The sequence below is a fragment of the Oryzias melastigma genome, linkage group LG20 (genome assembly GCF_002922805.2).
Source record: "Oryzias melastigma strain HK-1 linkage group LG20, ASM292280v2, whole genome shotgun sequence".
Lineage (NCBI taxonomy): Eukaryota > Metazoa > Chordata > Actinopteri > Beloniformes > Adrianichthyidae > Oryzias > Oryzias melastigma.
In genome coordinates, this window is record NC_050531.1 from 3,412,352 (window position 1) to 3,426,251 (window position 13,900).

Below are 13,900 nucleotides of genomic sequence, written 5' to 3' on the forward strand. Positions count from 1 at the left end.
CTTTCATATGAAGACGGGGGCCGCAAATCATCATCCTGCGGGCCGCAAATGGCCCGCGGGCCGCGAGTTTGAGACCCCTGGCCTAAACTCTTACAGAGAGTCCACCCTCAGTTTCCGTTTCACAACCTTTCAATTGGTCTGGAAATGTAATGCAATGAAAGATTCTGTGATATGAAGAGCAGTATGGTGTCTTTGAAGGAAACTGAGAGAATTTAGCGAAAACGACTTTGTGGACAAAAAAAGGAGATGGCCACCTGCAGAGTCCAGACAATGGAGAGTGAAAAACTACTGTTTGTCTCTCTGCTCTTCATACATCTATTACTGGTTTGTGGCTGTGTTGCTGCTGCTGCCATGGCAGCTTGGGGGGGTGGGTTTTTTTTTCTATTTGGAGAGCTGGTTGATTGTGGCCCATTAAAGGGCCTCAGAAGCTCAAAACACAAGCAGAGAGCAACACATTTAGAGTTGGGCTTTAGTTACACACGGACATGTTTGTTGGAAGTCCAGTGGAAATGAAAAGACATTCACTAAAACAGCTGAAAACTTCCTCTAACGGGTCTGGACAATAACAAAGCCTGAGGTTTTGATGTGCAATTCATACCACTGGTGTGTAATGCCCCCTGGTGGTGACTTGTGGTAATACACAGGACGCTGGTCCCCACCAATACACAAGAACAAGAAAAATTTAAGATTTTAAAATTGTAAAAAGTTAGTGAGCATATGTGTGAGTGCCAAAAAATCTAAAAAGAAAAGGTGGGACAAAAATATGCCTACATTTCACTAAAAATATGAAGTCCCCACGTGTAACCTTCCATTCCGGAGTCCCCATGTTGCAGGAAAACCTGTATGTGTGCGTGCCTTCACAACACAAACACACCAAAAAATCTCCCTAAAATACAGTTAACCAAACGGTTGACTTTATATGGGGACTAAACTGTGTGACTCCTCCCCCCTGGCATACCAAACAGGAAGTAAAATCCCATAGACTTCTGCAGACAGACAACAGAACTGTATTTTCCAAAATGAGGTCAGTTCCTTCATAAAGGTCACTTCTCAGACCCGAATCAGTATGTCCCTGTTTTGTTTCTCTGCACTTTCAAATTAAAAGCTCATCTTGAGAGAATCGTTCTGAGTGTGGCTTTAATTGTTAATTAGGGGGATGTCTCTCACCCCCCCCCCACCACTACACACACAAACACACACAAACACTCACATAGGTTGTAGATGGAATGAAAGCTTCAGAGCTGTGTTGACTTAAAAAACACGATTTGATTTGCACTTGTTAGGAAGTTATTTATCATGAACAGATCAGAATAGCAACATTTTACTAACAAAAAACTTCAATTTTTATACGCAGAAAAGAGGAAACAGAAATTTTTAATTTTGTCAGAGAGCTACAAATGATTAGGAAGCCTTTCTCTTCATTATACACGTTAATCCTTTGATTTTTAGAACTAAAATAGCAGTACTTAACAAGCCAGTTAAAATGAACTTTTAACATCTGAATTCCTCCATTAAGAGCAGACTGAAGCTCTGATTGGTGGTTGGTCAATCACATGAAACCACAACTCCCTAAAGTCATAAACATATAAGAACAATATAAAAAAAAATGAAAAATATATTTAAAATCTTAACATTTGTTAAAAAAAAAAAGCTTCAGTCTATTAACTGATTTGACTGTTTTGATTTGTGGTTAAAAATAATTTTAGCTCATTTAGTTTTTTTAATGCATGACTGTCAACAATTGAATCTTCGATGACTCTTGACCTTGTAAAGAGGCCGCCATCTTGAATAAAAAAAAAATAATAATAATTACTAGCTACAAGTGTAAGATCCTACTGGGGATTTTAATTTATTGGCTTTTAACTCCTTCAGCATCATTGGAAATAAACTTGGGAAAAAATGTTGTAGATTTTTAACAGCGCTAGCGGGGCGAGCTCGCTAAAGTGCCGTTTCACTGTTGCCATGTCACCAAGGCCGGGGCTGGTGGGAGTTCTTCTAAAAATTACATAGATCTGTTTGTCATCTTCAGGAAAATGAAACATAGAGTGGTTATAATGGAGATAATATTAACAGAAATGTTGCAAAAAAAAAAAAAATAGAAGTTGCTTTTCCTAAATTTGTCAGGAGTTGCTATAACCAAGCTGGCAGATCTAAAAATGTACGGCAAGCAAAAAGGATCAACAATCGCCAGGAGAAAAAAAACTATAAACAACAGAGCTTTTTATACAAGTATTAAAAGAAGCACATAAATTATGCCCCCTTGTGTTGTCTCAAGTCAGGTGTAAGAAGTGGCGTCTTTTTTAAATATTTACCGTTCGCCATTTTAGTGCATCAGATAACAGAAACTTACACGCGGGATTCGTCGTTTTACTCAAACAAAATGCAGTTTTTGATGCCCATATTTGAGACAACAAAACGGCGCTTTGGACATACGGTTTGTACGCGATTAGATGCAGCTTTTTTGTGTAAAAAGCTGGATTTTTGAATGGCCACCATTGTTTCTTACGCTGCTTTTCCTGCCGTTTATTGACCCTTTTGGCTTGCCATAAAAAGGGGCGTGTAGCAGCAGTTCAGCTGGTCAAAAGGGGACAGTGAGGTCAAGTGGAAATGAAGATTTCTCTTATGTTTATTATTATGATTACTCCCCTCTTTTCACATATATTTTGTATATTATATGGTAAATATTTATGAAATACTTTATGCATCAAATTTATAACAATAAATCTACTTTTTTACGCTGCTTTTTCTGGCGATTATTGACCCTTTTGGCTTGCCATAAAAAGTGGAGTGAGGGACGTGTAGCAGTTGTTCAGCCAGTCAAAAGTGGAGAGCAAGGTCAAGCTTTATTATTCTAAAAAGATATTTTGCATTTTATAGGGGAAAAACTTATGATGTACTTTATTTCTTTAGTAAATTTAAAATAATAATCTGTGAATCTTATTGCTGTAATTGCTCTTTTTAAGTATTTTTAACACATTTTCTGATGCTTAAATGAATAAGATTGAATTTTCCCATGATTCATGCTAATGACACGTCATTCATTAAGGTTAGAGCAGCAGATAAACTCCTCCTTTAATGTAATATCATTATCATCGCAAACCCAAACTTTGCTCGGCAGACTTGACCTTGAGCTACCAGACATTGACTCGTGGCTAATTTGTAGTCGGCTCCCTTTTTCACTTCTACTTTGTATCTCTAAAATAATCAATCCGCACACCTGACTCATTTGACATCAAACACAGCGGTCTTATATCACTGCATACCCAAATCTCTGACTGTGAAATATAGTTTTGCCTTGAAGGGATTTGCCCTGCTCTCTCCTTGAAGCAGAGAGTGATGCATCTCCACCTCATTGTCTTACGAAATATGGTTTATGGCTTCAAATCTGCGCTCACTTGGGAGATATTCCACCCTCAGATCCCTCTCCTTTGCTTAGATGAGTGATGAAAATGCTGATATCCAGCGAGCATCTCGCCGAGGCTCTGACCCCATGTTTAGTGCCAGGATCTGATTCCACGCCGTTGTGGGAAAAGTTATTATTACCACCTTCTTTTCCCAAGTGTCCATGCATTTATGTAAGGACCAATACAGATATTTACTGTGTGCTGGGATGCATTATAGATTCCTTTAATGGTTTTTAATCCATCATGCAGCCGTGAACTCTCATTGACTCCACACAGATTCATTCAAACAATTAAATATCCAAGAACACGATGTTCTCCTTTGTAATTTTCATCAGCCCTCATGAGGGGCGCGTAAAGCCTGAGATAATCCAACTTGAATGACACTTCTGTCAGCCTCAAAGGAGAAAATCAGTGAATAACTTGGATTTTTCAACCTCTTTCCCTTAAATTGTCTTGAGGTTTGTCTTACTTCTACAAGAATATGTTTCTCCTCTCATCCATGAGGCAAAATAAATGTGAAAATAAACAATTTCACAGTCACTCAGCATCCGCGGCACAACCCTCTGCAGAGTGCAGGAAGTAGATGCCTGCACAGCTTAATGCAGCACTGTCCCATGCCACTTTACTTATCATACTTTGTGCTAAATGGTTTGGTGCATGCTTTTAGCCAGTTTAAAATGTTAAAATCCAGCTCTGTTTCCATCTGCGAGTGGATCTATTAACACAAGGGTGTCAAACTCAATCGCACAGGGGCAAAAATCCAAAACACACCTTAAGTCACGGGATGAACAGGAAAAACATTTATTTAACAGCCTTTAACAACATTTTTCAAACTTTAAATCCATAACTTTTTAACATAATTATAAACTGGATATCTAGCATTACCTGTGATAATACTAGAATGAATGGTGTAAGCTGTATTTGGACGCTGAAGGTGTTAGTGATGATAGCTGAATATGCTGAAATTCACAGGTTAAAAACACTGAAGCTGATAGCTAAAAACGCTGATGCTGATAGCTAAAAACGCTGAAGCTGATAGCTAAAAACGCTGAAGCTGATAGCTAAAAACGCTGAAGCTGATAGCTGAAAACACTGAAGCAGATAGCTAAAAACGCTGAAGCTGATAGCTGAAAACACTGAAGCAGATAGCTAAAAACGCTGATGCTGATAGCTAAAAACGCTGAAGCTGATAGCTAAAAACGCTGATGCTGACAGCTAAAAACGCTGAAGCTGATAGCTAAAAACGCTGAAGCAGATAGCTAAAAACGCTGATGCTGATAGCTAAAAACGCTGATGCTGATAGCTAAAAACGCTGAAGCTGATAGCTAAAAACGCTGAAGCTGTTAGCTGAAAACACTGAAGCTAATAGATAAAAACACTGCCTCTGACAGCTAAAAAAAAACTGAAGCTGTTAGCTAAAAACGCTGAATCTGATAGCTAAAAACGCTAAAGCTGTTAGCTGAAAACGCTAAATCTGATAGCGGAAAACACTGAAGATGGTATAGCTAAAAGCGCTGTTAGCTAAAAACGCTGAAGGTAATAGCCAGCTAAAATATTAGCTAAATGCCAATTATTCTATAAAAAAATAAAAAATAAAAAAATAAAAAACTACGGTTAGCCAAAACAGCTTGGATGTAGCTGAAACATTAGGTAAACTCCAAAACAGCCTAAAAAAGTTAAAAAAAAAAAAAAAAAAAAAAAAAATAGTTTAGCAACAACAGCAGCTGAAATATTAGCTAACCTTCAAAACAGCCTGTAAAACAAACAAAAAACAGCCTAAATCAGCCAAAAAAGCTAGCATGTAGCTGAAACATTAGCTAAATTTTGAAATAGCCTAAAAAACGAAAAAAGCCTGATTAGCCAAAACAGCCAGTGTGTAAATATTAGAATAACTCCAGACCAGCCTAAAAAAGTTTAAAAAAAGCCTAAATTAGCCAAAAAAGCTAGCTTGTATTTGAAATATTAGCTAAACTCCAAAATAGCCTATAAAACTGAAACAAATACATAATTTGTCAAAACAACTAGCATGTAGTTGAAATATTAACAAAACCCCCGAAACAGCCAATAAAATATACAAAAATAGCCTAAATTAGCCAAAAAAGTTAGCTTGTAGTTGAAATATTAGCTAAACTCTTAAAGCCGACACAGTGTAAAAAGCTAACAGAATGACAATTTTGATTAAAACTTTAAAACTGTAACTTTTTAACATAGTTATAAATAATAAAAAGTCAGGAATATTATTCCAGAATAAATCAACTTAAAACTTGAATTTACTCTCCATAAAAATACATTCTCAAAATTATTCAAGTTAGAAATATGCGCAAGATCACAACGGACCGTTAATAACAATAAAATAAAATGATCTGGAGGGCCGGATAGAATTACCCATCTTTGTCACATAGTTTAACAGATTCTGCAGGGTTTTCTCCAAAACAGCTCGACAACAACAAATGTTTAAGCGTTAACAGCAAAGAGAGGATCTCAGAATAAACCAGGGGCGCCTGGGGCGTTCCCCAGAGACGCTATCAAGCAAACTTACAAACAAAAAAAACATCCTTCAGAGACTCACCGAGAGGCTGTCCAGCGATGATTCTGGCGTTTTCTCCCGCCACGGCGGCACGTGCGTTCCTTTCGTTTATGTACTGAACGAAGGCGTAACCCTTGTGCACCGAGCAGCCCACTATTTTGCCATACTTGGCGAAAATGACCTCTATGTCCGTCTTCTTGACGATAGCTGTGTTGAGGTTTCCGATAAAGACTCTGGAATTGATGGAGCGAGGGTCATTCTTATTGGTCACGTTGCTGGTCTGGGTCTTACCAGTCATTCTCCTCCTGTTGCCCTCCTGGGGAGCAAAAAAGAGGCGGAAACTTTAGACCACCAAATATCCTGGGGAAAAAAATGACACCTTTGATTAACTAGTGAAACTTATAATCAAATTGCACAAACATCAACAGCAGATATACATATACATATTTTTTTTCATAGCTCTGTTAAAACAGATGATGTGTTGACTCCCTATCCGTGATCTTTTAGGGCTTAGATACATATCAGAGATTATGTTTTAAACATTTCAAAATCTCATTTTAAACTGTATTTTTTTAATCTTAAACACATTTTTCCTCAAAAAGGTTCAGGATACTGCAGATTTCTGATTTTAGATCCAAAATATAAGTTTCTTTTTGTTTTTAAACCTCCTAAATCTATCAAGAAATCTTTGAAACTAGATACACCAATGCTACAGTCTGTACTTTTAAATATTTGAGATTTAAAAAGCATTTCTTCTGCACTGTACATTGCAGTAGACAATTTGACCTTTTTATGAAAAAATACTCTTTATTGTGATAAATTAGGACTAAATTGAATTATGGTTAATTTATTGGATTGTGAAATGATTGAGATTATAGATATAGCCACTCTATTGTGTTTGGTAACCAGTGTTGTGTAGATAACTTGTTTTGTTTTTGTTTGTTTTGTTAAACTGTCTAAGAAAATCATTCAATCTAGTTTTTTTAAATATAATTTAGTACTTTACAGTACTTGTTTTAAAATGTATTAAATTAGTTAGACCAAACAGGGAACTCTTAAAAAGTGAAAAATTGTTATGCCTTGGAATATATCGCGATATGTATTGTATCTGTATGTGTATTGTATCTTAAGACATGTATCTGGATACGTATCATATCTTGAGTCATGTATCGGGATATCTTTTTTATCTTGTGACAAGTATCTGGAAACGTATTGTATCTTGAGACATGCATCTTGATATATAGTATACATTGTATCTTTAGGCATGGATCTTGATGCGTATCATACCTTGAGACATGCATCTGGGCACGTATTGTATCTTGTGACATGTTTCTGGATATATATTGTATCTTGAGCGATATCTGGGTATATATTGTATCTTTAGGCATGTATCGGGACACATATGTCTTGAGACATGTATCAAGAATATATATTATATCTTGTGACATGTTTCTGGATATGTATCATATCTTGAGACATGTATCAAGATTATATATTATATCTTGTGACATGTTTCTGGATATGTATCATATCTTGAGACATGTATCAAGATTATACGTTATATCTTGTGACATGTTTCTCGGGATATATATTGTATCTTCATACATGTGTCTTAATATGTATCGAATGTATCGAATATATATCGTATCTTGAGACATGTATCATGATTATACATTATATTTTGTGACATGTTTCTGGATATGTATCGTATCTTGAGACATGTATCGGGATATATATTGTATCTTCATACACGTGTCTTAGTATGTATCGAATAGGTGTAATATATATCGTATCTTGACACATATATGTGGATACATACTGTATCCAGACTCTTGCCAATACCCGCCCTCATTTACATGCATCCATAAAAAAAAAAAAAAATTACAGATCCTTTGATTTTGAAGTTTTTTTAAACAGATTTTTAGCAACAATTGGAGCGACGAGAGGTACCAGCTGATAGAAACAGAAAACCCTCAAGATGCTTTAACTTTATGAAGAATGCATCACAACAAACCTACCTAAAAAAATGAATTCAAATTAATTTATGTGCACTTCTTATGGCTGTTGTTTCTGGATTTTAGTTTCCTCGGTAAATGGGATGTGACACACAGGGTCACTGGCCAGTCAACTGTTCATCCAAGTAGCATTTTGCATGGTTGAAATGCTGCCACCGAATAGCTGAAGGCAGCGTAAGAAGGAGCAGCAAAATCTGAAGTTTTTTTTTTCAGATTCCATTTGAATTTAGATGTTTTTATAACTTTTGATGATTTATTTCTGCTTGTAAACGTATGAACGCACCATACGTGACCATAATTCCCCTCAATCTGAGCGGTCGATCAAAAGGAAGGATTTCTCCTCCGTTGTGATTCAATACAAACAAACATCTGTGTTTTTATCACTATGGATATCCACATATTTAATCCTGTTAATGTTCTCAAATGGATTCCATTTAGAGCATTAATTAGTCTGAAATATTGTTGGGAAAACACTAAATATTCAATATCTCTTTCGCTGGCACGCCATGATAAGAATTATTCAGCTTCGAGAGGGAGAACCTAAATAATGGATTCAATCTTCAGTAAATAGGATTAGTTACCAAGGTAACACGTGTTTGACCATTGTGTGCACGCACACCAAAGTACACACATCTTGAATTTGTTCCTATTAGTATTCCAGTCGATCTTTAACAAACATCTTTTGCTGTAAAAAGTTCAGACCTTTTTTCCTGCAACAATGCTGTTTTTTCTTATTATGTGGCATGAGATTATGCAGAAAAAAAGGAAAAAACCCTGTGAGGACATGTAATTCAAAAACCCAAAGATAACTGGATTGTACAGAAAAGAGGCTTTATATAAAACCCACTAGAGGGAGAATGAAGCCGGCCAGTCATCCAGGAAACCAGAGAAGTCGCTTCTCAATTTTAACCAAAGATGACTTTTCAGGAATTCATTACACCGGAGCCGGAGATCAGTCGGCCTCTCATCCCTCCAGTCCCCTCGTCACATATAAACAAGGACGGTTGGTTTAGCCGAGTGTCGTGTGCCACATGCTGAACTCACAACTCTACCCAGTGACCTTTGCTCTCATTTCTGGTGATGCAGTGGCGCCGAACTTCATTTTTGGTTTTTATTCCCTTATTACTGTGAGTGGAGTGTATCATTTGGATGAGTAGCACTAAGAGGAGTGTATTTTAAAAGGAGACAAGACTGTTAGAAATGACATTTTAGAGGAACTGTCACCATCAGAGGTAGTAGTTTTGGGTTGGTTTCACCAGAACATGCACCAGTTAAGGGGTTTGACCTGTTCAGGTTATGACACTGGCATTTTTAACGGCCAACTATTCGATATTCTTGGTAAAGATTCATTAATTTGTGTCTTTAAACTGATCATATTGTTCTTTTGTCCAGAATAAAGGAAAATCATCTTTGCTTGATGGTCTCAATGGCATCTCCCCTTTTCTCCTCTTCGTCCTCTCCTTTAGAAGATTTGGTCTGCTCATCTTCATCCTCCCTTTGATCTTCCTCTTAAACATCCGATTCATTTTTAAGTTTACTTTTTTTAAAAAATAATTTGCTGCTTTATTTCATCTTTTCACCATTTACGTTTTCCTTCTTAAAATAAATTTATATTGAATATGTGTACGAAATAAATGTTCCCAGACCAAAAAAAAAAAAATCGCCACATTACACGAGCATCCGCATTGGACTTGTTTATGGACAGTGCGTTCTCATTCCCGGGTCGTCGCACACCCCGACGCCTGGTTCGGGATCCCTCCGGGTCAACAGTGTGCTCCTGGCGCCGGGATGTTGGGGACCCGTGATTTAATGGGAGCGGCGGCGTGTCGGGGTCCAATGAGATGGGGACTCCCAAAACATCAAAAAGTGACGCGGAGGGATCCCGAACGTCAACAACCGACGGCGCGGGAACGAGGATGTGTTATTATTGAAGCAAGAGAGCGCAGACCGGGAGAGAGAGAGAGACAGAAGATTTAATCAACCAAAACAATGAAAACATTCAAATAAAGCGCTGCCTGATCTCAGCTTGAGTGTCAATTTTCGCTCTTTTTTTTCCTTCTTTCATGTTGTACACAGAGAAAACCGGCTGCACAGCTGATCTCTCCAACCGGAAGGCGTTCCGCCTCCAATTCTTTTACTAAACGCCACTCCGGACTGTTCCGGTTTACTTTAAATAGACTGGTTTTAGGGTTGTCTGGCCCGTGAAGGGTCATAGAAATGAGCGGCTGCATCCTAAAGTATGTCTTTCATTTCCCCTAAGACAAATGATTTCGCCTTAAAATGGAACGTACCATTGTCGAAGGTGTCGTAAGCGTATCGTAAAAAGCAATGGAAGTTCCACGATTTACCGGTAATGCTGTCGTACTTAGCCCTCGTTTCCACTTAGCGGTCCAGGCCGGACCGGAATGGACTTTTGAGCATTTCTATTACAAAATCAGAACTGACTGGTACCATTTCTGGTCCCTATGGTCGTAGGTCCATAGAAAAATGGAATGGGTCAGTCAGGGCGGAGCTTCTGTGGTCACGTGATGTAACCCATTGATTGTTGGAAAGGTTTTACGACAACAAGAGTCAGACCGACGCTTTTCCCGACTCAAGATCCAAACCCAAAGTTTTGTTCTCCTTTCGACCCCAGAAATCTTCTTGCAAAGTATAATAAAGTCATTATACATACAGTATTCCCGTTTTTCACGGGGGTTGGGGACACCCAGAATCCACAAATACAGAGACGCCCCTCCCCCATGTCCATCTCACCCAACCCCCGCAGCCGCGCCCATAACTATGTTTTCTGATGGCGGAATTTATCTAAAAATAAAAGACACATTTTTGAATGATGGTGCATTAAAATGTATTATTTTGTATATATTTGCAGTAAATGTTACAGTTTATTATTATTGCTCTATTATTGGCTGACCCTCGACCAAAGTTGTTTCTACCTGTGTTGAAAGGACAATGAAAATTCTTGATTAAGAACTAATACTTGAGGTCGTGCACAGCATGGTCGGGATAAAAGAGGTTACAGAAGAGTTGGCGCCTAAAGGCTACGCTAAAAGAAGAAATGCATTAATGTCACCAAAAGACACATTTTGGAGTCAAACAGCAAAACAAACTCCTCGAATGTGCGTTGACAGTGAATGTGTGTCGTGCTGCATCAGAGTGTTTCTGGTTGGTGCGGTATCAGCTGCCACCTGCAATCCATCAGCCGGCCTTGATATTTATCAGCTGCAGAGAATTTATCCAGCGCAGGTACGCCGACACGCGTGCACTCCCCTCATCTGACAGGACTTTCAAGTTACGGTCTGACACAAATCCCATACTGATGCTGGTGGACAGGTCACAAGAACATGACAAATCAGGGGAGAAGCAGAAGATTGCTTCTCTTGTCAGATAAATCACCAGTGGGCGGGGTGGTCACGGAGCTATTTTACCGCTCCACGCTGGAATATTTCATGCTGCCGTCTTGCTTGTTTTCTTTACACTAATTTAGCCCCTGAATGCTTCTCTGCTGACCTTGCTTTTCGGGGGGATTTATAACCTCCATCAAGCCCCTCATCTGCTTAGGTGATGGCATCATGGGAAAAAGCGTGAAGGAAGAGTGCAGGAAGTGACACAGAGGGGCAGATGAGCTGCTTCCCCCAGAAACGTTCTTGCTTTTAGAGGAGAATGATGACCTTAAGAATGATTACAGCTCGCTGCATTTAAAGAGCAGGAGAGTGTTCGTCTTTATTTTCATGCCGTGTCAGAAAAGGTGCTCGATTTTTCTTAAAAGGTGTCTTGTTGGAGCATGAAGTTCTGAGTTTTCAAGGAAAAGGAGGCAAAAATGAGGAAAATGAACATCAGTCACTAGTGGATTTAGCAATTTGGGGGTCCCCAGGTGAACAATAACTTTATTTTAGTCAGGTTTGACAAAAGAAGACAAAAATACTTGAAATGATGGAACAAAACAGTGCACTATGGAGTGGCATCTGTTAAAAAGAATAAAGAAAAATGTATAAAAAAAAACTATTTTTGCCCTTTTTCTCTTCTCTTCTCTTTTCTTACAATCCGTTTTCCCTTTTCATAAAAGAGACATATAAATTTATAAGAATAAGATTGTAATCTAAGGAGAAAAAGTCAGCGTTTCACAAAAACAAAATCATAACTTTATTATTTAAACATTTTCATGCAATTGTTTTTTTTTAAATAAAGTTGTACATTTACCAAAAAAGTAAAGATGGCGAGATGCTTAAGGAGAGTTATGTCAAATCTTTTGGTAACTGGTAATGCTTGATTGTCTTGGTCTTTAAAAGCTAAATGGTTTTATTTTATATATATAAAAAACTTTTCCCTTTTTACAATTTTTTTTTTACAGTTTTGACTACCATAATTTTACAACTTTACTCTCATAAAAAGTTTCCCTTTTTTTCTAATAATTTTACAACTTTATCCTCGTAACCTTTGAGTGTTTTCTCATAAGTCTGTTTCCTTTTTCTGTTTTGTCTTACAGCTGCTACACATACTTTCAGCTCATAGGATGGATGTAAACTGATCATACGTGAAATATATATTAAAAAAAGTGAGAACATTTGTGGTCTTTTTTGTGAAATTTTCCCAGATGTATTATAGATGAACCACGTAAACCCGCGCGTCATTGAATTTCTTTACTTTGATATTCAGAGCTCTGTGCAGAAATCCCATTCCATCAGGACCGACTGCACCCAGCGGATCCTTTAATGCTTTGTTTTAAAGAAACTGTTGGATTCTCCTGGTCTGCACCAGTTCTAAGTCAGTTGTAAGGCTCCTGAAAGCTCTGGAGGATTTCAAGAAGGGCCCGGTGCGCGTCTAGAGTCGCATCCACACCCACCATACCTGAAGAGCCTGACGGGGGGACCAGGAGACCCCCACTTGACTGGTGGAGGGGGGCAAAAATCAGCTGATTTTTATACCCATCACAGTACGCCAATTGTGCATTAACAGTGCGCAAAAATTGGGCTTATTATATGAAATTTTTGAGTGATTTATGCATCAATTACATAATTTTAGTGTGATATGTGAACCGTATACACAATCTAAAAGTTATAAATTGATGGTACAAGCGCTAAACCTCTGCCACACATACATGAAACAATGGTCGAAAGCCACAAATTTATGTATGCATCTTGCAAAATTCACACAAAATTGTGCAAAATTTATAAGAATATTTCCGTATAAACTATCTAAAATACGCATGAACTTCTTAACCAACCAAATATTTTGAACAGTTTAAAACCAAATTCACGCAAAGAGCGGTCAGCTGAGATCCTACACAGACATTTGTGCACATCGACGAACATAAGAAATACTTATTAATTACATATATCACTAAAAACTGAAATTACATACGTAGACAATACACAAATGTCAACATACATTTTTTTTTTACTTTATTAATATCGAAGGAACTTGCAAATGTATTCATTGCTTCAAACATTAACTGGACTAAAAGTAAAAAGATGTTAAAGACATTAAAAATATTAAAACTAACTCGAAAAGTAGCATTACCTGCGATAATGCAAGTGTGAATGCTTTTTGATGAAATAAGTCACTGAAGATGCTGAAGCTTTTTGCTGACAATGGTGACGCAATTTACTTTAATTGCTGAAGGGATTTGCTGAAAATGCAAAAGCTATTTACAAAATGTTAATTTTGCTAATACTGTAATTTTTTTTTACCTATAAAAGAACGCTGAAGTTGACCTAAATTTGAGAAATTAGTAGTAAAATTGATGTAACAAATTTCTTACACGTGCACGTTTTGCAAAAATATTTATTGTATTACTTAAATATGAGCTAAATTTCAAATTAGCCCAGAAAACACAACTAGATGGCAAATTAGCCAAAAAAAAAAGCTAGCTTGTTGCGTAAATCCTAGCTAAACTCAAAAATAGCCTAAAATTCCTCAGTAATCTAAATTAGTCATAAATGTTAGTTTGTTGC

The 13,900-nt window shown here is 37.4% G+C and overlaps 1 protein-coding gene across 3 annotated transcripts in view; it reads right to left on the reverse strand.

The window, feature by feature from the left end:
- Window positions 1–13,900, reverse strand: part of LOC112151416 (RNA-binding Raly-like protein) — a 161,394-nt gene that overhangs the window by 79,697 nt on the left and 67,797 nt on the right. For all 3 annotated transcript variants that reach the window (XM_024280360.2, XM_024280358.2, XM_024280361.2), the window contains exon 2: window positions 5,974–6,247. In XM_024280360.2, the coding sequence (XP_024136128.1) occupies window positions 5,974–6,229 (256 nt within the window). In that variant the 5' untranslated portion in view covers window positions 6,230–6,247. The remainder of the gene's footprint in view (window positions 1–5,973; window positions 6,248–13,900) is intronic.